The sequence below is a fragment of the Diorhabda carinulata genome, chromosome 3 (genome assembly GCF_026250575.1).
Source record: "Diorhabda carinulata isolate Delta chromosome 3, icDioCari1.1, whole genome shotgun sequence".
In the NCBI taxonomy this organism is placed as follows: Eukaryota; Metazoa; Arthropoda; class Insecta; order Coleoptera; family Chrysomelidae; genus Diorhabda; species Diorhabda carinulata.
In genome coordinates this window covers 26,311,794-26,333,403 of record NC_079462.1, presented here as the reverse complement: position 1 = coordinate 26,333,403, position 21,610 = coordinate 26,311,794, and the positions used below count along the sequence as shown (strand labels likewise).

The window sequence follows — 21,610 nt, the reverse complement described above, 5'->3', positions numbered from 1 at the left end:
TTTGACAATGATACAAGACACGATTCATACGTGATCCGTCAAAAACAGTATTGCCAGCAAAAAAATCACTCGTTATGTCGATATAATTATATTATTTTCATAAATAAGATGCCAGTACATTTCTGGCAGTTTGTTCATATTTTTGAATTTCAACAGGTACAGTGCTATGAAGAAATCAAAAACTCGATGGTTACATGTTTTTGTAATATCTAGATTCTCCCATAAATTGTAATTTTCCCTGAATGAGAGGCATGTAATGGGTGAAAGTTTTTGCCCCAATATTTGTTTGTGAGGTCATATGTATTCAATTCCGAAATGTTGTTAATTATTGTTGATTGTCTGTGGTACGATTTGACAATCATTTTTTCTGTTAGTAAATTTCTTCGAAGTTCTAATGCCTCTACTCAAATTGGTTCTATTGGGTGTAAATTTCATTGCACCAATACAAAGACGTAGGGTACTGTTCTGTAAAATTTCAATTTTCTTCCATTAACTTGGCGTTGTGGTACCATAGAGAGTACATCCATAATCAATAATTGATCTAATATATGTTTTATAGAAAGTAATGCAACTATGAGGTTCGGCTACCCACTATGTCCTTTGTGTTTATTTTAGGAAGTATAAAACCTTGTTGCATTTAGTATTAATATTTTCTATACGGCTTTTCCAAGAAAGTTTTTTATCAAGGGTAATACCAAGGATATTGAATCTTGTTTATTGTAACTTTGTCCATGTGTGGTAAGTTATGTCATGTAAAAAACATAACGTGAAATCCCAATGACTCCAATATCAGAAGAAATAATGAGGATAAAATCTTCTAATATCAGTTACTGTTTCTATACTGATAAATACCAACATTTCAACAATTTTCTCAGTTCTTGAATAATACCAGAATAGTTCTATAGTGTGTACTATTTTCCCCAGAATCTAGTACTGCAATTCTTAACTTTCACTATAGTAATTTTCGAATGGTGTTGTGGATCCAGGAGTTTTTTAAAATGCCAACATTTCGATGTTTACCAAGGCTAAAAATATATGGTACATTATAACTCAAAAGTTGAGAAGATGAACAATTAAACAATTAAAAAAAGGGACACTAGAAATGTATCGCAGTGTTGTCAATAGATCAAAACAGAATAATTTAAAATAAAAGAGAATTAATAATTACAATGTTGTAGAATTGCATATACTTTAAAGAGCTCATATAATAAAATTGAGTCATCAACATATTAAGTACTTTATTTTTCAACGATTAAAATCTAATTACTACATTTTATTGAATAGCTATATTAAAAATATTTTACGAATTTAAGAAAACATATAACTACTTAAAGCTATTTCTTTAAAGTATTGGATAATTTATTTTGAAAGTATTCTCCATCTCCTTTGGTAGCATTTTTATTAATTTCTTTGTGTCGTTCTCTACTAACGATTTCTTCCAATATTTCTCCATCTCCTTTTATCAACCTAGTAAAAAAACATGTTTCAAAAGTCGTATTGAAACACTTACAAATAGATATCTGAACCATATACTTCTATATTTTCTATTTATAAGCTGAAAAATTATCCGTAATGATAAATGGAATACAATTAAAATATATCAATCCAAATATATTGTTTCCTTAAAAGTGGGTTCAATTAAAATAATACTCCAACACACCACAGGTTTTACATTTAAGAGAGCTCAAGAATTACAGAAATCAAGGTTTATAACTTTTTAGGCATGAATTTCACATTTTGTCTCCTGCTTTTTACAGTCAATTGTATTATCTCTCGATTTTCTTATATGTTTCATACTAATGCTAAGAATGGGAAGCCTCATCTCTCCTAATTGCTTGTCTAGTCCCCTTTGTCACCATTGTCTATAAAAGCTCTCAAGATGTTCTGGGCTTCTACTATTTCTCTCCTTGATAATTGCAGAGGATATGTACTATAATTTTCTCCTCTATTTCATAGAACTAGTAATCCATTTCAGTGGCCCCCAACAGCCAATTTACATGTCCCTTGTGATCAGACCTTCTTTGCTTACCTACAGTTTGTCCACTGCCTTAAAAACGGCAATGCTAGTAGAATGGCGTTATACCAATGATATTAATTTATTTTTGATAAATTTAACATAGGTCTCATGATTAAGCTCTTTCATACAAAAAAATTGGACGCATACTTAATTCCAGGTGAGCTCAGACAGTTCAACATATTTTAACACTGTAAGAATATATTTCTAAGAGATCTTTAAATATTCTATTTCGTTTTACCTGTGACGCCCAGTAGATTCATCAAAAACTCTCTTAATTGTGGCTTGTTTCTTTTCCCATTCTTCCTTACTCATTGGAGCCAGTGATTTACTTTTATCCATTAAGCTTAATGGAATATCCATTGAATCATTTGTCTCTCTCAATTTTCCCTTCTTTTTCTTCTTAGACTTCTCATCACTAGATGAACTACTACTAGATGTAATTGATGTGGATGATGTGCCTGTTTCTTTAGGCGGTCGTTTTTTTCTTAAAACCTAAAGTAAACAAAAATTATTTAATTAAAGGAATATCAATAAATTTTGAATACCTTTCTTTTCTTTTTATTGTTTTTTTCTTCTGAAACTGAAGATTCACTTGAACTACTGGTTGTCGAGGTAGAACTTGATTTTTTTCTCTTTTTCCTTACTTTATTTTTTGATTTAGAAACATGATCAGTGCTTGAGTCACTGCTGGTGCTACTTGTAGAACTGCTAGAATCTGACGAGGACGAACTAGTTGAGGTCTCTGCATTACGTTTTTTCTTGTAGGATTTATTTGTTTCTGTTTTATCATCATCACTTTCTGAACTGTCTGCTTTTCTTTTCTGCTTTACTTTAACTTTGCTGTTCTTTTCTTCATTTCCATTTTTATATTTATTCTTTGTCATTTTTTAACCAGCCTGGAAAGAATATTACAGAGTTCTGATGAATTTACTTAAGTTTGGTTCTCAGAACCTCCCCATAAATATTACCTCTACATATGCAATCTCATAAACAATTTATTTTTTGTACCACACATGAAAGTTTACGAATACCTTATATCAAATTGACGAAACTAAGGAAAAAATAACTTTCAAACAATAGGTACGTATTTGAAACTATTCCATAGGTTTATGCTGTTTTAATTATAGATGATTTATGAGAATAATTTGATTCTCATTCAAAATTTGTACGAATTCCATTGAACTTTTTGATTAAGTTTTCAATCTGAGGTAACATAATATATTTTGAAAATTCAGTATAAATTATACATAAAACTAACCTTAATTTGTCAAGTGTCAACACTCAAAGTTAAAATATCTTAGCGTTGAGGAACATAAGCAAACTAATATTTTTTACGTTACCCCTATAAATTTTCTACCACTCTTGTATTTATATTGTAAGCTTTATAATTTTTTATGAACCGTCGCTTAAAATTTGAAACTTATACTGAATGTCAAATCACTAAACATTATATTTCAAAAAGCCTAGTTATACAGAGCCACAGAAAATCGATTTTTAGGAAGAAAAACAGGAACCTAACCTTTTCTAATATCAGTCTGCCACATTGTTATAGCAAAAAATTGAAATTGAAATTTGCTCATTTATTAATTCTCAAAATATGAATGATCAAGGTCAAATTGAATTTAAGCCAAATGAAGAATTTTTGCATCAGTTAGTTTCTATGGGAATAAATCACGATCTTGCTGTACAGGTAACATAGAAGTTTCAATAAGTAATTATACGCAACATTTTGAAAACTCAATTTTAGGCCCTTTTCTGTACAGGGAATATATTGGATGAGGCTGTCGAATATGTATTTAGTAACCCTGAAGAAGAATCTACGGACTTTATTCTTGATGCAAAACAAGGTAGTTCCGACAATTACAAAATGATATTTGTAGTAAATGGTTCTCTAAAAATGGGAGTAGGAAAAATTGCGGCCCAAGTAAGATAAAATGCATCAAAAGACAAGTTTTTAAAACATAAATTTAGGATTTTTTTAGGTAGGTCATGCTTGCTTAGGATTGTTTCGAGAAATCATGGTGGAAAAGAAGGTTGAATTAGAAGCTTGGGAGTACTATGGGTAAAGGGAGATAATTATTTTAAAATTAAATGAACCATAAATTGTGTAATAATCTGTTTTAGGGAGAAAAAAATAGTACTGAAAGGAATTGATGCAACACATTTAGAAATGCTCTTTGAAAAAGCAAAAGAGAAAGATATTCCTTGTTACCTAGTTCGTGATGCAGGCCACACTCAGATAGCACCAGGCTCAGTTACAGTTCTTAGTTTATTTGGATTAGAAGAAGATGTCAATCATATTACTGGAACACTTAATTTATTGTGATATGCTGATATCCTTGTAGCCAAAATGTTAATTTTGTTAGCAACTGAACTGTAAATTATTTTTTTATCATTTATAAAAAATTTCATTGCATATGTTATTCCTGTAAGGATAATCCATGTATACTTTTGAATTGAAAACTCTTGCATGATGGGTTGAAAATGATTATATTCATATTTATCTTGTTATAGAATTATTTGATGAAAGCTTGTAATAAAGTTTATCATGACAAAATGCTTTAGATAACCGCTTACACGTGTAGTTAACATTATTTTTAAATTTGGCTTTTAGGTATAGAAAATCTTGAAGATTAAAGTGCTTATTTTTTACATATAGTAAGACCCTGTTTAATGCTGTTTCAGTTTAGTGCTCTTTTATTTCAACCCAGGGATTTCTCGTAATTGTGTGCAGCACTAGGTTTCCAAATACCATATCAGAAACAGTGTATGTAGTTGTGCTGATGTGCTGTACAGATGCATTTTTATTGTATGAAATATTTGTTGACATTATTGTGGCGGTATAAATTTATATAATACCATAGGGATAAATACAGAGACAAATATTATGATCTTTAGTTTTTATCATGGGTGATAATAAAAAAAAGAAAAGAAAGCAACTGGAAAAGGCATTTCACTAAAATGCAAGTGAATAGATGATTAGATTTTGGTGAAAATCTCAAATTAGTGCTGCACTAAAGGAACTAAAAGGACAATTCTTGAGAATGAAGAAAAAATACTGACACCAGCAACTGCAACTATAGAGGAAATTAATTTTAAAGTACATTCAGTCTGAGGCAAGTAAAATAAGTGAACCTTTCGTTGTTAGTCGAGGATGGTTTAATAGATTTAAACAATGAAATAATATTTATAACATAATTACAATTACAAAATTTAATACCTACCAATTTTCTATCCATCTTCTCCTAAACCCATAATTTCCATGTTAAGATAACTAATTAAGCCCTAGTTTGTCGGAACGTATTTTTACTGTATATACCTGTTGTACGTATAAATCAATTATAAAACATTGTCAAGAATGTTCATTGAATTTTAGATCCCATATCACATATAAAAATAAGGCTATGTACTGTACACTTTGGGCATATTTTTTCACAAAAATCAAATCAACTCTGGTTTTTCTAGATTTTTTTTATATTGTATTTTGCCGGCCTTATTGTGAAACCACCTATATCACAAAATATCCATTTTTTTGCTAATTGAACAATTTATTCATGCCACATTTATGTTTAAAAGCACACAGCTAAAGTATTCATATGCAGACAACTGTCCAGTGATCTGTAGGATAAACTCGCAGAGAAACCAAAAAAAAAAGTTTCTTTCACATTCAAGTACATTTTTTTAAATTTCCACTTTTTCTACTCAATGAATAGAATACCAATTTAATATTTTGGTTTTGCAGAAGAAAATTTCAAATAGTTAAGAATACGGATCTGCATAAGGCTTTTTAAACCGCCTAAATAACCAGGTCACGAATTAGTTTCCAAAACAGAAACTGCTGATGGTAGTGACAGTTTTCTTTTTAACGCGTTTAATTATAAAGAGACCGAATTACAATTTATGAAGATTAACTAGTGTGAAAGATAAGGATAATTAATCTTTTTTAAAATACATTTTATCACATCTTCGCGTTCGTTTACTAAGAAAAACTATATATTTTTCAATAAGTTGAAGTGTCATCTCAATAAGATTTTTTTGAAAATACATTGATATTTAAATAGGATCTAACATACCAAAAACTACAGATTATTCTGTAACTCATTTGATAGAAAAATTTCACTGTAATGTAAATTGAAGGCGTGAAAACATCGATAAAATGACTCCAAAAATGTCTTTATCACTGTTCTTCTTTTTTATCTCCTTTTACTTGAAAAGACTAAAGTGTATTAGAATTGCAATTTTATTTTATTGCTGTAGAGACAATAAAAAAATTAATTTATATTCAAATAATAATTCCAGGTAGAAAAAAAAAACAATTTACAATATTTGCCGCAATCAACTCTGTCTATAATTATTCGTACTCAGTAACTCAGGATTTGATTGAATTTAATAAGATGTTGAAATATGAGCACAGACCTTACATATATTTTAAAAATATTTCGATAATTTTGTACCATGGAAGTAACCAAAATTTTTCCATATTGTAGAGTTGATATCTAGCCAGTACAGTGTTATGATAATTTGGGGATATAACAAAGTTATTAATTATTTTTATAATATTTTCAATTATCTGTCTTATTAAAAAAATAAAAAGTAATCTCTACTTATAGCTGCATGAAACTATTTTTAATCTTCCACTTACTAAATATTTTTTGCTTTTTCATCCTACGATTTTATAATTTGTGATTATTTAACTTAGTTTTTATTGTATTCAAATTAATTTAATAACCTCTTCCAATTTTCTTTGTGACAATAAAAAGAAGCGTATTCTATTTTTTGAATTCCCTGTATGTAATTGTAGACTCTTATCACCATTCAATAGCAAATATGTGAAATGATTTTATCTTCACTTCTTGCAATGATGATGTGTCAGTATTAAAACAATATTAAATTACATTAAAAAATTGTCAAGTATTCGTAATTCACTTTTGAAAATGCGCAGCGCATGTGTGATAATGACAAGGGCCCGGCGCGCTAGAATCGTCACCGATCACTGCTGTCAGTTTCCATTGGATTTTCGTTAATACAAACGTGTTTTCGTCTAGTAGCCTTCGGTAAATATTCCGTTTTGGTTGCCGTGATGTTGTCATCGAATCTTTATAATTTTTTTGTGCACATACCCCACTAAAGTGCTTCTTTAGAGAAGGAAAAACACACTGGATTATGTTTATACTGTAGGTGCGGCCATTTTAAAGGGATATTGTGTACTCTCACGCCTGATTTTAGGCAACACTTATCGCGGTTCGGAGTGTTTCTTGCATAAATCCCGGTACATTTAGCCTCACCCACTTTGCACATAGTGACCTGTGGTGTTTTCAAATGACAACCTATAGTGCGGGCGATTCGTTTGAAACTTTTATTAGCTAACCCATCAAAATTCTGTAATGCATTCATCCTTAATATTATAATCGTGTTTCGTTTTCGAGTTATTTTTTTTTAAAATGACGGAAGAAGAGGTACTTTTTGACGAAGTCTATGAACTCTGCGAGGAAATCGGAAGGTTTGTTTTTCTATTTCCTTCATTCATATACACACTAGAAAGAATGAATAACCCTATTCATTATATAAAATTTGGGAAAATAGTTTCTATTATGGGTAATCGAAATTGTAAAGTTACAGTACCAAATTGTTGATTTTGATAACATGAATAAATTTTTTTATATCGTCTTTAAGTAAATATCAAAAGTATCAAAAAATAGGTAGGTTGTACTAAAAAAGTAATTGCAATTTTAGCCTCATGACTTCACCTTTTCTACTTACATTGACTCACATATTAATTGGTAAAATGTTGGACTGTACTCAATTTCCTACCAAATAAACTTTTCAATATATAGAAAAAATATAGAGATAGACAGGAAAGTTTGTTATTATAATTTCCTATCAAAAAAGGTGACATAAACATTTGAATGTATATTATATACCCTGCTACCCAATTGTAATAATCATATTAAACATGATGTGATTCATGAAAGAACTGTTAAACTTAACAATAGTGATGCAATAAATTATTCAATTTGGTGGTAAATATATATAGAATAAATACCTATACATAATATTAAAAATAAACAAATGATGACTGTTCGGCGTTAGTATAGTATGGAGGATAATAACGGGTGTCCGATCGCAGAATTAGGATTTGATTTTCGAATTTCTCCATAACCATTGAGTGTGCAATTGCTCGTCGAAGATTTTGTTCATGTTACAGTTACGTTTCGCCCCAAGTGAAGATTTGATTCGATCAAGGGTGAGAAGGTTCCGAGCAACAAGTTCAGCAGAAAACAACCCACGACCGGGACCCAGCAGGACGTCAAGAACGAATGAAAACGTTGAACTCGTCGCGGCAAGTTTGCGCGATAATCCGCGTCAGTCCGTTCGCAAGGGCTTGGGGCTTACAAAAACTATAGTGCACGAAATATTGAACAAGGAACTCAAATTTCATCTATTTTAAATTCAAATTGTGAGACAATGTTGCAGCGATTTCGCACAGTGAACACTATCTTTTTTGGAGTGATGAAGCCCATTTTCACTGTAATGGAAGTGTGAACAAGCAAAATTGTCGTTATTGGTCCTCTAAAAGAAAAAACTTCAGCTTGAAATATCAACAACCGCTTCACAGTCCCAAAGTGACGGTTTGGTATGCGTTGTCAAGCAGGGGAGTAATTGGACCCTATTTTTGTTTCAAATCTTCAAGGGCAAGCAATTTCCGAAGACGGTGTTGATTATAGGCGAATGCTTAAAGATTATTTATTTCCAACATTGAGAGAACATCCTGTCTTCACTTCACAGACAAGAAATACCGAAGCTAGATTCCGAAGCTGTGTCCGACGTAACGGCCAACATTTGGTTGATGTACTTTTTAAAACATAAAACCCGCATTCATCTACCTTATATTGATTAAAACTAGAAATGCAATGTTCTGTAGTTTGTTTGTTATATAGATTTTAAATCCTAATTTGCCACATTATTTGCCACATATTAAGTGCGAGAAATATACTTCACTTTATATTTTTCGAGTTTTATGTTCTAATGGCGACTTTCAAAGCGGCATTACAAACATCTTTCATGTTCAAAAATTATTGTAACTTTTAACATTATATTTTAATACAAAATACATATATGGCTAATATTTTTGTACGAGTACAAGATTGGTACATAACTTCAATAGATATTAGTAAAGAAGTAATAAACCTTAGAATTTTTATGGAAGAAGCCTGTAGAAAAAATCTACTATTAACATTCAGTATGATAGTTTGGTTTCTCTTATTAACTATTTACAAAAGGTAATCAGAAAAAAGTTACAAACCACAGCATTGTTCATAGCTTAAACTTATGACTGAGGGCGGTCATGGAATCGTTGCGCACATAGGTCTTCTGATAGACCTGTCGCGCTTCATTTAAAACTATCAAAGTCCGATATCCTTGGAAAACCTGATGTGTTAAAACCTCTCACCGTGTGCTGGACATTTACTGTTGACGTGGTGTGTAGTTTCTTCCTTTTACGTGCACCAGCGCTATTCCGGATTGTCTGTGATGGCTACACCAAGCAGATGGCCTCTTAAATGACCTTAAGTGGTTAAAAGATAGTTCACCAATTGTATTTCGTCCTGTTTAATCGGAGCAGTAGATTGGTTAGAAATGTAAAAGACCCATCTATGTATCCCTTAGTTTGTATGATGCCAGATGTTTTCATATATCTCGTTAGAGATTGTGTTGCGAGCAAATTTATCAGAAATGTGTAAGCTACACCAAAAATGTACTTTGCCTTAAATAACATAATTTGAAAACTACATATAGTGGAGAAATATTGTTTCCTTAGTTTGGAGCCAAATAGTGCTGTTACTCATGTTTCCAGACGGTTCAGGGCGATTGAAATAGCAAACTGCAAAAAAAAATTGATTTCGTAGGAAATGTTCATGATTCGATTTTTATGGGCAAATAATGTATCCGCATCTGATATTCGCAGTCAAATCATAGTCTTTCATGGTCTAGAAACAATAAACAGACAACATGTGAAGGAAAGTTATATAATGTGAAAAAATGTTGTTACCTTGGTAGGGAGACAAATGACACCGTTCGTTATACAGCTGAAATGTGGGTAGTTAATGAAAGTTTCCACACCGTTCATTTTTTTCAGTTGCTTGAGAATTAAAAATTCCAATTTTAGTTGTAACCTACATACCGGTTTTCTCGCATCGATGTATTTATTTATTCATTTTGCACACTAAAAGTGTTTTATAACAAAATTAAGTCTAATTATATTTCAAATAAACACAAAAAGACTGATTCAGAAAATGATAAATTGTTTTAAGTTTATTGCTGTTGACATTTCTAATAGCATCGTTTTTTGACTTTTTGATTTTTGATGAAATTTTTTGTTCATTATTTAATATTTCCTGTGTGAATCCTAAAACAACCGTCGATAACTCTGAACTGTCGTAGCATTTTATGCTCGTGGTATTAGTAAGTACGAGGGTTATCTGAAACGTTTCGAATATAAAAGAAATAAGACCATTTATACTCGACTGCTGATACTCTATCCTGAAAGGAAAACTTAAAAGTTATGAAATAGAAAAAAATCTGGTAAATACATCATCACTGTCCGGTCGATGAAATCGTCTTTGGGTTTTTCGGGGCAGGTTCACCCTTCGCAATAGACTATCTTGATTGTTTTTCGTTTCAGGAGTGCAGTGAAGGATCCAAGTTGTATCTATAGTTATGAATATATGCAAAAAATCAGACTTATTTTTCCTACAATGCATTGATAAGGCTTGAAAAATGAAATGAAATTAGAATGCACTTTTGGTCCAGAGTAAGCAAGTCGGCACCCAACGTGCGTATAACTTACGCATCCATAATGTTTCAGTTAGTATTTTACAGACGTAAATGATGGTGCAGAGTACCTGTACATAATGTCCTCTCTCATTCCTTTTATCAACAAATATTTAATGACAGCTCGATACTCAATTTTTTTCATGTTTAGTACAATCTTCACAACGACTCATTCATACGACCTTCAAATAGCAACAGAATATCCAAAATGCTTCTTTCAACCCATGTACAAATATATTTCCCATCTTATATTGATATCTTCAGGTTGAGGTCAGAAACTTCTCAGACAACCCTCGTATGGTGGCTAAAGTCCTTTTACAACTGTGACCAGTATCTTAGCACTGGGCGGTTTAGTTAATGGTTAAGATGATAGAAATAAAGAATATCAATAAACAAAATATATTCTAATAGAATCGAATGTAAAGTTCCAATAGAAAATCATTAGTTTCTATACTAGAGATTAAAAGTGATCAAATACTACTTGGTAAAAGTCGCAATAGTCCCAAATTCGCTAGTTTCGGATGGTAATGAAACTAACTTTTAATGCAAGCTATATAATTTATAGAATATATCCACTCGCCATTGTACGGGGATTACCATGAATGAGATTAAAAATATCTTCATTCCTATTGCTGTTTGATATTCGAGGTCTGGCTATTAAATAACGAGACTGGTTACAAAAAAGGGTTTTATTTTAAAAAATATTCTTCATTCGAATCTCCCCTTCAATATACTCCCCTCCCTTCGCCACACAACTTTCCATACGTTTTTTCCATTGATCGAAGCAGTGCTGAAAGTCTTCTTTGGTGAGCGCCTTTAGGAGCTCTTCCGTTTTGTGCTTTACCGCTTCCATCGGTTCAAATCGGGTCTCTTCCAAAGCAGATTTTTTTCTAGCCTTTCAAGGAAATCTGAGCAGACCCGTTGATGCAAGAGCTTTTGGTCATGACTCATATTTTAGCACCAAATTCGCACAGACTTTTGTTATGTGTAATTCCTCGTGTAAAATTTTTCTAATCGGTTCTTTATCGGCGTTTAAGCCGCGGCAATCATCCGGAAGCTTGTTCGACGAACTGCACGCGCAATTTGGTTGATTTTGGTCACTGTTTCCAGAGTTGGAATAGTCACAGGGCAATCTGGGCGCTGGTCATCTTCAGTGCACTCTCGGCACTCACTAAAGCGCTTACACCACTCAAAAACACGTCATTCCTCGTGTAAAATTTTTTTCTAACTATGTCTTTATCGGCGTGATACGCTGCTTGTTTTTCGTCACACATGGTTTGCGGCACGAGAAAAAAACACGTTCGTTTCACACCACTACTGCACAAATACTATAATAGTGACGGAAACGTGTTTTGGAACGTGTATAGACAAGATATCTAGATACCAAACGCAATACTCGCTTTTTACCCCACTTGTCTAGAGCGCCCACTAGGCGAGCAGTCTCGTTTTTTAAAAGCCATACCTCATACTATAGTACGGCACTGGTTATATAGATTGGCAACAATTGGCGAAGTTTGCTTCGTGTTAATTGAATGCTGACTTAATTAATCGCACAATCTACCAAAATACCAATAGGCAATTTAAGTTTCCATCAACCAATGTGGCAAAGCCGCAAATTGATGTCCGGAATACTCCAACTATTGTTATTTTACAGGGGTCCCTTCAGTTTGGTGAAAAAATGTATTCATAGACAGACCGGTCAACATTTTGCCGCAAAAGTTGTGGATGTGGCGAAATTTACTTCGAGTCCAGGCTTAAGCACAGATGGTAAGTTCTCATTTAATGTAATTAACAATTAATATAACTAAATTGGAGGGCATTTATTATTAAACTGTATTTACCTTTCGAACGGTAATTATAATCCTCATTTTATTCACCATTATCATATCGTAGTGACCACATAGTCGAACTTTATTCACACTATTTAATAGACCGCACCACCGAGTTACAAATCTAAATCATTTCTCGATTTCTATTTCAAATACGTCAAATGGTGATCATTTTTAAAAAGTATAAACCAGTATGACCCTCTGTATACAAGTCATACTACGTAATACAGAAACGTAAAGTCTTTTGCAAATTATTTGGGACGACCCCATGGACAAGGATGGATTGCTGTCTGGGGCACACAATTTTCTATACATTTTTTCAAAGCCTATCATTGTCTATATCTACGGTATCTCAAATAATTTGCATATAATAGTACAATATGTACACAACTGCAGAAAACACACGTGTATTTACGCTTACGTTTAACCGCTTAATACATAATCAAAGATGCGTCATAAATAGTTTTCTCTAGTTGAAACTAGTTTTTACTCAATGCCTTTCTCAAAAGCAGAAATACCTATAGTTTAGTTCAGAAAGATATAGAGTAATAAAAAAAATAATATGCAAAAGGACCACAGAGTGACCCAACGAATATTTAAGCCACTTTCATAGTTTGGCATTGTAAATTCACCCGGGATGGAGCCTAGCCTATTGTTATCCATTCACAAACGCTGAAAATAGTGTGCCAAAGGCGTGCCGGTAGGATACTCGTAAAAAGGAAAGTTTTAATAGAATAAAAATTAGGCATTATGTACATAGAAGGTTAAATGGTACCTGTTAAACGTAAAACGTAACTATATAATCTACTACCTAAGTATTCCCTACACAATATTTCGATATTGACACTTCAGGCCAGAAAACATACTTTTCCCAATTCTCTTACGCAATTACTTGAAATTTTAATATTACAAACAATACTATTTCAAGACCTACACCTATGACCCACACCGAAATTGAGCCGAACTGGACGGAATTCCCCATTTTATTACTCTATACCTTTATGAAATAGACTATAGTAAAAAACTTGAATTTACAACTGATGTATTTGGTTTTCAAATAAAAGATTTTCAGATAAAACTAATGCTAATTCTAAGACTAAAGCTGAGTTAATAAAAACATCAGTCAACATACAATAGAAAAACCTTAAGTAAATACGACAACTTTTATAAATTATACACAGATGCTTCGAATAATCAAGATGAAACTGAAGCCTCCTTCTACTCCAAAAACCTGTCGAAATTCTTTGTACTCCCTCCTAATATATCTTTTCATTCTGCTGAACTGCTGAATATCCTTATAAAAACAGATTTCCACAGTTCGCTAATGGCAATCTGTCAACAATATCCCAACCATCCTATTGTCATTCATATTAAGAACGAGTTACTCACTTACCGAAACAAGAAGATAAATGTTAATTTCATGTGGGTAATTATGTAGTATATATCGATTTCAAAGCATTTTTTAAGAAGAAAATCTAAGAAAAACGGCAAGGAAAAGCAAATCAGAACCAACACGAACCGTTAAAAATTACCACGACGATAACTCGAGCAATATAAGTAGAAGAGACCCTCTCCCGTCTAAGAATCCGACATAACCGTATCTCACATGACTACTTATTAGCGGTAAATCACAAACCAATGTAGGGGATGTTCAATAGTGAATTAACAGTGAAACAGTTCTTAATTAACTGTTTAAAATGACAATGAACGAAAAATGGAAGAAGCTATCTGTGATATTAACACATTTTCAAGATCATCTTCATCTTGTATATCTTCAATAACATCATCAGGCAAAGTCGAAAATATAACTACTAGGTTCTATACCAAACATTGCTTTGTATGGTGATTGTTCAGTTGGCATTTGACTAATTTCTATCATAGTTATCTCGTATCCGTGAATCAAAAATTTGCAAATGCAAAATAAAGTACGACAAAAACGATTGCAGTTTTTATTAGTGAATCAGTCCGTGTCTCGCACAACTCCATCACCAACGTTTTCACCTTCTTCGGCGCCATGGTCACCAAATTAGTCCTCAAATTCAAATGAATCATGCGATGACCAAACATGCGTAAAGGGTTCTCAGGAGACATCTGATATAGTTTCTGCAGCTCTACTGTTAATCTTATAATAGACTAAATTCTTACCTTAAAAAAACCTTGTAATGTATCGTATATTGCAGTACACACTTCTCCTAAAAAATTTGAAATGGTATTTTTTGGTACTCGATATACGGAGGCCAGCGTTGCAAATGAATCTTCTGCAGCTAAATATCTCAAAGTAACATACAGCTTTAACCTAGGAGAAATTGCTTGTCGCATCACTGTATCTAGTTTTTTATGACATCCTGCATTTTTGACAGTAGCTCCTCAAATTTTTCTTCAGACATCCTTAAATGATTTTTGTACTTTTGTACCCTTCTTTATCCTCTAATGCTAGCTCCTTCAACAGCGTTTCTGATGCTCCCAATCTATTTCTTCATAAAATCCACTGCCTCATCCAAAACCGACGTTTCTTGCGACTTCAAATTATTAATCCTTTTCAATTCTACTTTTAAAAGAACAGTAATACAAATAACACATTCACGCACAACCTCCTTCGATGCCATTTTTACATAGAACCACTAATACTGAACCACATAATATATACCTCATTATATGTTGATGTCAACACCACTAAAAACAGAATAACTAACTTTCTGAAACTTTGTTCGCGGTTTTGATTCCAAATCGCATGAGCAATTTCCAAATTGTGGTATTTGTTACGATTATTGTATAATGAATTTTCGGTAATCAAATACCGAAAAATACTTCTAAACCATTTATACGTTTGAAACTGAACTTGAAACTTGAAGCGACTCATCACACCGAAGTGATTAAACCGTGTCGTCAAGCGTATAATCGCTTATCTATACGCTGTAACTATGATCAATTGTAATTTCTATCGCTTATATACACAATATATTTTAAAGAAGAATTGAAATTGAAATTATGAATATTCTAAGCTAAGCAATAAAACTAAAATACCCTAAAGAAGAAAATGAAACGCATCGTTGCGTCCAGAAGATAAAATTATGTTTTTATCTTGTTTCGTCTACATTTAATCAGTCTCACTTCTACTGTCAGTGCCACACTTTTGGATTGATAAATGGCTTAGAAAATGTCGAGGTCTACTGACGGTTAAGAAGAAAAGTTCTTTTATCGGAATCGAAAGCTGTTGCCATATCTAATGCAACGACTCTTTAGCGTAGAGTAACAAATTGATTCTGTGCACCACCATCGCTTGACCTTTTTTCAAATGGAATGTTTCATTTGGAATCAATAAATTTCAAATACTTTCCCGACTTCGGAATTTCTGGTTCAGGTTTTTTGGATAAAAAATTAACGTAGACACCTTTGAGTTCTATAACTTTGTATAACGTTTCTCCTATTTTCTTATAGATTATATTCATCGATATAATTAGAACATGTATTTGTTAGGTAGATGATATTATCCTTCGATATTATCCCCATGCCGCTGAACCATTTCTTCAGTCTTTGAAACCAAAAATACTTTTTATTATCTTATTTATGGATTTTCACAGTAGAAAATGTACATTTACGCATCCTTACATTGTTATATTGCATTAAAACTTTTCTTGTCTCAATACGATCGCTTTTTAGAAATCCTTTAAATATAGTTAGCGAAATAATCACCATTTATTGTTCTACTAATTTTAATATCATTAAAGTGGATTGTTTTGAAAATTTGTCGCTTTATTGGCCGAGAAACCTACTTTATTTATAAAAATTACCAAGCCACATGAGGTCCTTCTACAATATATCTTACTTCCAATCTCCTTTTAGTCAACGCCATATCAGCGTCCGTACTTGTACGGTGACATTTATATTCAGTAAACAACTTTTCCATTATTGACATGAAGAATTCCCCCGTAGAATTTATCAAGCCTCGTTAATGTTTGAGCGATAATTTTTTTTCGTGAAATGCTAGTTTACCACACGATACTCGATTTTTCAAAGTTTTCCGCAAATCAGCTATTCTGCTATCAATCTCAGAAGTCACAAGACGTATGCATTCAGTTAAACGGCGGAAAATTCAAGTTACGGACTCGCTCTCGTAAGAGATTCTATCTTCATGTTATATATTGTTAATTATACCCTGTAGTTACTGAATCCAATTCTTCTGGGACACATCTCGTCATCATATCGCTGGCATTTTGAATATTTGATGAAAATTGTGTTACACTGTAACCTGAGAAGGAAATCCCATACATTCATAATGTGCATGTAAACAACACCTCCTATTTTAACACAATAATAAAGTTTATTACCTTCTTTTTATAGTTGACGAAGATCTTTTTTCGGCTGGTATAAATAAATTATAAGTACAAACCGTTCCAGAAACACAGAATCCGTCTCAATGGCACCAAAGTTCAAATTTATTCCCATTCCAATAGCAATAAATTATTTGTTGTGGAAACTATTAAAACAATTGATATGCGGGGCAATGGACATTATTATCTTAATTTAATGGTTGCATGTATAAACATCAGGGGTTATTTTGTTGCTTTCTTCCGTTATCATAACTTTTGAATCAGCAATATTGTCTGGTATATTAAAATGTACCTCAGATTTTGAATAACCCCATAAGAAGTAATCGAGAGGAGTCAAATCGGGGGATTTAGTCGGCCATTCGATCGTTCTACGTCTTCCAATCCACCTATTGGGAAAAACTTCCTTTAAACAATTCGGTGGAGCTCCGTGTTATTGGTAATAAATAGATCGATCTAATTTGGATGATTAACATCTTGAAAAAGTCTTTGTAATGTAGACACTAAGAAGTTAATAAAAAAATATATAGATAAACGGGCTAATAATTTTATTGTTAATGATACCAGCCCAAACGTTCACTTTTTGAGGATATTAAGTGTGAGCCTCACACATCCAATGAGAATTTTCTCTTTTCTCTGTTGTTAACTGTTCCGTTTAATTGAAACGTCGCTTAATCAGAAAAAACTATTTTGTTTTTGAACTCGAAATCTGCGTTCATTCTGTCCATCATCAATTCACAGAATTCCTGTTTTCTATCAGGATCATCTTTATTTAACTTCCGAACTAATTGAACTTTATGCAAAACTCCCAAACTAGATGATTTACTTACATCATTGCAGGCAAGTTCTCGAGTTGTCTTATGCGGATTTCTCTCAATCTCTAGATGTACATCTTACTTTTTCTCATCAGTAAATTGAACCTGGTTTTTCAATATTTTTGTCCAGTTTGACGAAACTTTTTCAATTTTCTTAGCTGTAGACTGTGAAACGTGTTGACCATGGTATTTATTATTAAAAATTTCACAAACTTTCTTTTGAGTTCTTGATTTATTACCACAACCAATCATAATTTAAATGTCTATTCTTTGAGTCTTGGACAAATGAGCCATAATTGAATTAAACTTTAAATACCTAAACGACAGCAGCCTACTAGATTCATATCAATTTTTTATTTGGCTTTTTGATTCATATTTTAGTATCCTCAAAGATTTTTTCCTAATGTTTAGCAGAACAGTTACAAAAATACCTGATTATTTCCCTTCCTCAGCGCTGGATTGGTCGCGGGGGAAATAAAGACCTATACACTTTTGGCCACTGAGATCTCATGATCTCACCCTATGTGACTATTTCTTATAGGGTTATATTAAGAAAGCTGTTTCCGTCCCGCCTCTACCAACAACTCTGAACGATTTGCGGAACCGTATCAGTGCTGCCGTGCATTCAATAACAGCAGATACACTTGCTCTTGTGTGGGATGAGTTTGGTTACCGCGTAGAAGATTACCGTGCAGCAGCTGGAGGCCATATTGAACACTTGTAATACATTAAAAAAACTTTGAAACTTGCTCTTTTCATTGGTATAAAAATTATTCATGTAGTATAGGAAGTTATGGAGTCCAACATGTAGCATTTGTACTTTAATAAATACGAATTTTTAAAGATGGGTTCATCATTTAGAATACCCTGTATATTTTAATAGACCAGACAATATTTCCGATTTAAAAGTTAGGATAACGGAAGAAATTAACAAAATAATACTTGAGGTCATACAAAAAGTTGTACGAGAATTTCAAAATCGTCTCGGTTATTGTCAAGAAGTGGATGGTGGTCATTTTGGACATTTAATTCAATTAGTAGGACATTGAAAATACATTCCAAATTCATGTTCATTATGAAAATTTTACATCTTAAAAATAAATTTTCTCAGTTATGATTGCACCAAATTTAAAAAATTCTTTATTGCTGTAAAGAGGACTAAAATCCCTTTCCAACATGGTTTCCGAAGGGGTGCTAATAATTCAGAAAAGGTGTTGGAGGGGATAATATTTTCATCCTGTAAATTGTCAATTTAAGAGTAAAAATCGACCTGTATGAGGTTTATTCTACATAGTACGTAATAATGCTAAAATTCCATACATATGGACTGCATTGTATATTTAAATATAAGGGAAAGGATATTGTAGTATAGAGTTTTTCATTTACCGCATAATATATTAGCTTTGTTTACCGAAAACACGCTAATTTAGTTTTAGATATATTAACTGCCATATTTTTAGTTGACATCAATGAATAAGTAATCGAGAATCATCGTGATTTATTTCTAACTCAAAGATCAAAATCTAAACACCTGTCACTTTAACAGTAAAATACATTATAACGTGAATGACATATAACATGATCTCTGTACGGTATAAAATTTTGGAGTAATTTTGGTAAAAAACTTGTTCTGATTAAGGAAAAATCATTTTTACTCGACATTAAATTACTTTTCAAAGTAAGGGCTATTTCTATATTCGACCGACAAGGCTCTACCACAGAGAGATCTCAATAAATTATTCATTTTATATAGGAATACGAACCCTAGTTGCTGAGATATAGGGTGGTTAAATTTTAAATCAAAAATTTGTCATAAATCAAGAGCGCCTTTAATTTTTTTTTAAATTTGGTGACCGATATGCTCCTTAAAAGAGTTAATATTTTGACATAAACAAAATTTGGAAAAATTTAACCAGTGGCGCGCTGTTAGTGTTAGTTGTAACTTTTATCCCCCTAAAAAACTAATAACCTTTTATTGAGTTAAAATTAACAGTGTTGTATGTTGTAGAAATTTGCCTCTACACAAAAGTCTGCGAGCACATAAGTAATTTACAAATTAATTAATAATTCCTTTAATTCGAATAATGATTAATCGTAAGTGATTCAAAACAAATAAAAATTATTCATAATTTCAATTCAAAAATGTATTCAACAATAACAAAATTGACAAAGTTACAGTAGTAGAAATTATGAATAATTTTTATTTGTTTTGAAGTTCTTACGCTTAATCATTATACGAAATTAAATGAATAATTAATTAATTTGTAAATTACTTACATGCTTGCAAACTATTGTTTAGAGGCAAACTTCTACAATACCGTTCATTTTAGCTCCATAAAAGGTTATTAGTTTTTTAACTAGAAATATTAGGGCAATTTAAAACAAAATTTAAAAAAAAAGTTACTCCAATGGCATAAAAAATAGGGGGATAAAAGTGACCACCAACCCTGACAGCGCGCCACTGGTTAAATTCTTCCAAAATTTGTTTATGTCAAAATATTACTTTATTAAGGAGAATTCTGGTCACCAAATTAAAAAAAAATTGAAGGCGTTCTTGATTTATGGCAAATTTTTGATTTTGATTTAAAATTTTAACCACCCTATATCTCAGCAACTAGACCCCGTAGAGGTTCATATTCCTATATCAAAATGAGTCATTTATTGAGATCTCTCTATGGTAGAGCGTTGTCGGTCGAATAGATACACCCCGTATAACGATTCTCATCATTCCGAATTTATATCCAATTCCAACTGGAAATATAATAAAAACTCCTGCGTTCATATAATTTTCAATCTTCATCCCGACTTTACGGCAAATCCGAATAATATCGTCAAAATGTAGAACCACACACCGTGTGTCGCATAGCGAGGGTGGGTAATGATGTGAATAATCCACAACTTCCAGTAACCAACTCGTTATTTTATATTTATTGGATTTTATTGGGTAATTACCGTATTTGGTTTTCCCCGAAACTTTCGAATATCTTTTGAAAACAAAAATTTTCGCTTCTCAAATTTGCTTTGCTGTTCATTTGTATTGAATGTTCAAGTGTTTTCGACCTTTTTAAAAATTATTTGACGTTACAAATTAATGTATAAAAACCAGAAACGGCTTATACCCGTGGTCAACAAGACATAATTGTTGTATTGAATATCGAAAACACTATGCCAGTTACTCTCACGACACAAAAGTAAATATTTCATAATTATTTTGAATATATCGAATGCTAGTCTAACTGTACTATAATCTTCATACTACGTACCAATAGGGGTACAAAATATATCCCAGTAATAAAATTATCTTATCATTTTTCTTGTCTGGCGATCTGTTTCTAATTTACAATCAAATGAACATATTTACGTTGTTTGAATATATACATTCTGAATTACGAGTGCTACTCTGCATTTTTATTACCACCATCCTGAAGTAGTGACCTCTGATTGTAGTTGAATGAAGAGGAATATCACTTGGTGATGAGGTGCGTACCGCTAGGCCTTGTTCTATCAAATGATTAAGGCAATTCTTTGTATTAGATCCCAAACAGTAAATTCACTTTTACACGATCATCTACACGTGAAAAAAATTATTACTCAATGCATCCATATATACAGGGTGGGCCAGAAAGAAACATTATTGAAGGTTTAGTTTGATAAAAGTTATTCGAAAATTGCTTCAGGAAACTCAACCGTTGAGAAGTGGTTTGCTAAATTTAAACGAGGCGAGATTGACACCAACGTCAACACAAGCAGTGGAGACCTCTTAGAGGCTCAAACCGACGAAAGCAAAAAAAG

General features: G+C 32.3%; 3 protein-coding genes across 10 annotated transcripts in view; 2 read left to right on the top strand and 1 right to left on the bottom strand.

The window, feature by feature from the left end:
• Positions 1-1,223: 1,223 nt before the first annotated feature.
• LOC130891323 (ADP-ribosylation factor-like protein 6-interacting protein 4) lies at positions 1,224-5,336 on the bottom strand. Of its 5 annotated transcripts, none has more exons than XM_057795967.1 (4): positions 5,242-5,336; positions 2,563-2,913; positions 2,256-2,509; positions 1,224-1,467 (listed from the first exon to the last, which is right to left on the bottom strand). In XM_057795967.1, exons 2-4 carry the CDS (start codon positions 2,899-2,901, stop codon positions 1,335-1,337), a joined length of 726 nt encoding a protein of 241 aa, XP_057651950.1. In that variant the 5' UTR covers positions 2,902-2,913; positions 5,242-5,336; the 3' UTR covers positions 1,224-1,334. The 5 variants fall into 5 exon arrangements, with proteins under 5 accessions (XP_057651950.1, XP_057651947.1, XP_057651951.1 ...); XM_057795964.1 differs by lacking the exon at positions 5,242-5,336 and adding an exon at positions 3,276-3,411; XM_057795968.1 differs by lacking the exon at positions 5,242-5,336 and adding an exon at positions 2,986-3,272 and having other exon boundaries at positions 2,563-2,935.
• LOC130891325 (probable peptidyl-tRNA hydrolase 2) lies at positions 3,452-4,574 on the top strand. Its single transcript, XM_057795970.1, has 4 exons — positions 3,452-3,707; positions 3,765-3,941; positions 4,000-4,079; positions 4,142-4,574. The coding sequence occupies exons 1-4, from the start codon at positions 3,615-3,617 to the stop codon at positions 4,341-4,343; spliced, it is 552 nt and encodes a 183-aa protein (XP_057651953.1). The 5' UTR covers positions 3,452-3,614; the 3' UTR covers positions 4,344-4,574.
• Positions 5,337-6,654: 1,318 nt separating the features above from the next.
• LOC130891862 (peripheral plasma membrane protein CASK) overlaps positions 6,655-21,610 on the top strand; it is a 378,618-nt gene continuing 363,662 nt past the window's right edge. For all 4 annotated transcript variants that reach the window (XM_057796917.1, XM_057796915.1, XM_057796916.1 and 1 more), the window contains exons 1-2: positions 6,655-7,517; positions 12,501-12,613. In XM_057796917.1, coding sequence (XP_057652900.1) covers positions 7,459-7,517; positions 12,501-12,613 — 172 coding nt within the window. In that variant the 5' untranslated portion in view covers positions 6,655-7,458. The remainder of the gene's footprint in view (positions 7,518-12,500; positions 12,614-21,610) is intronic.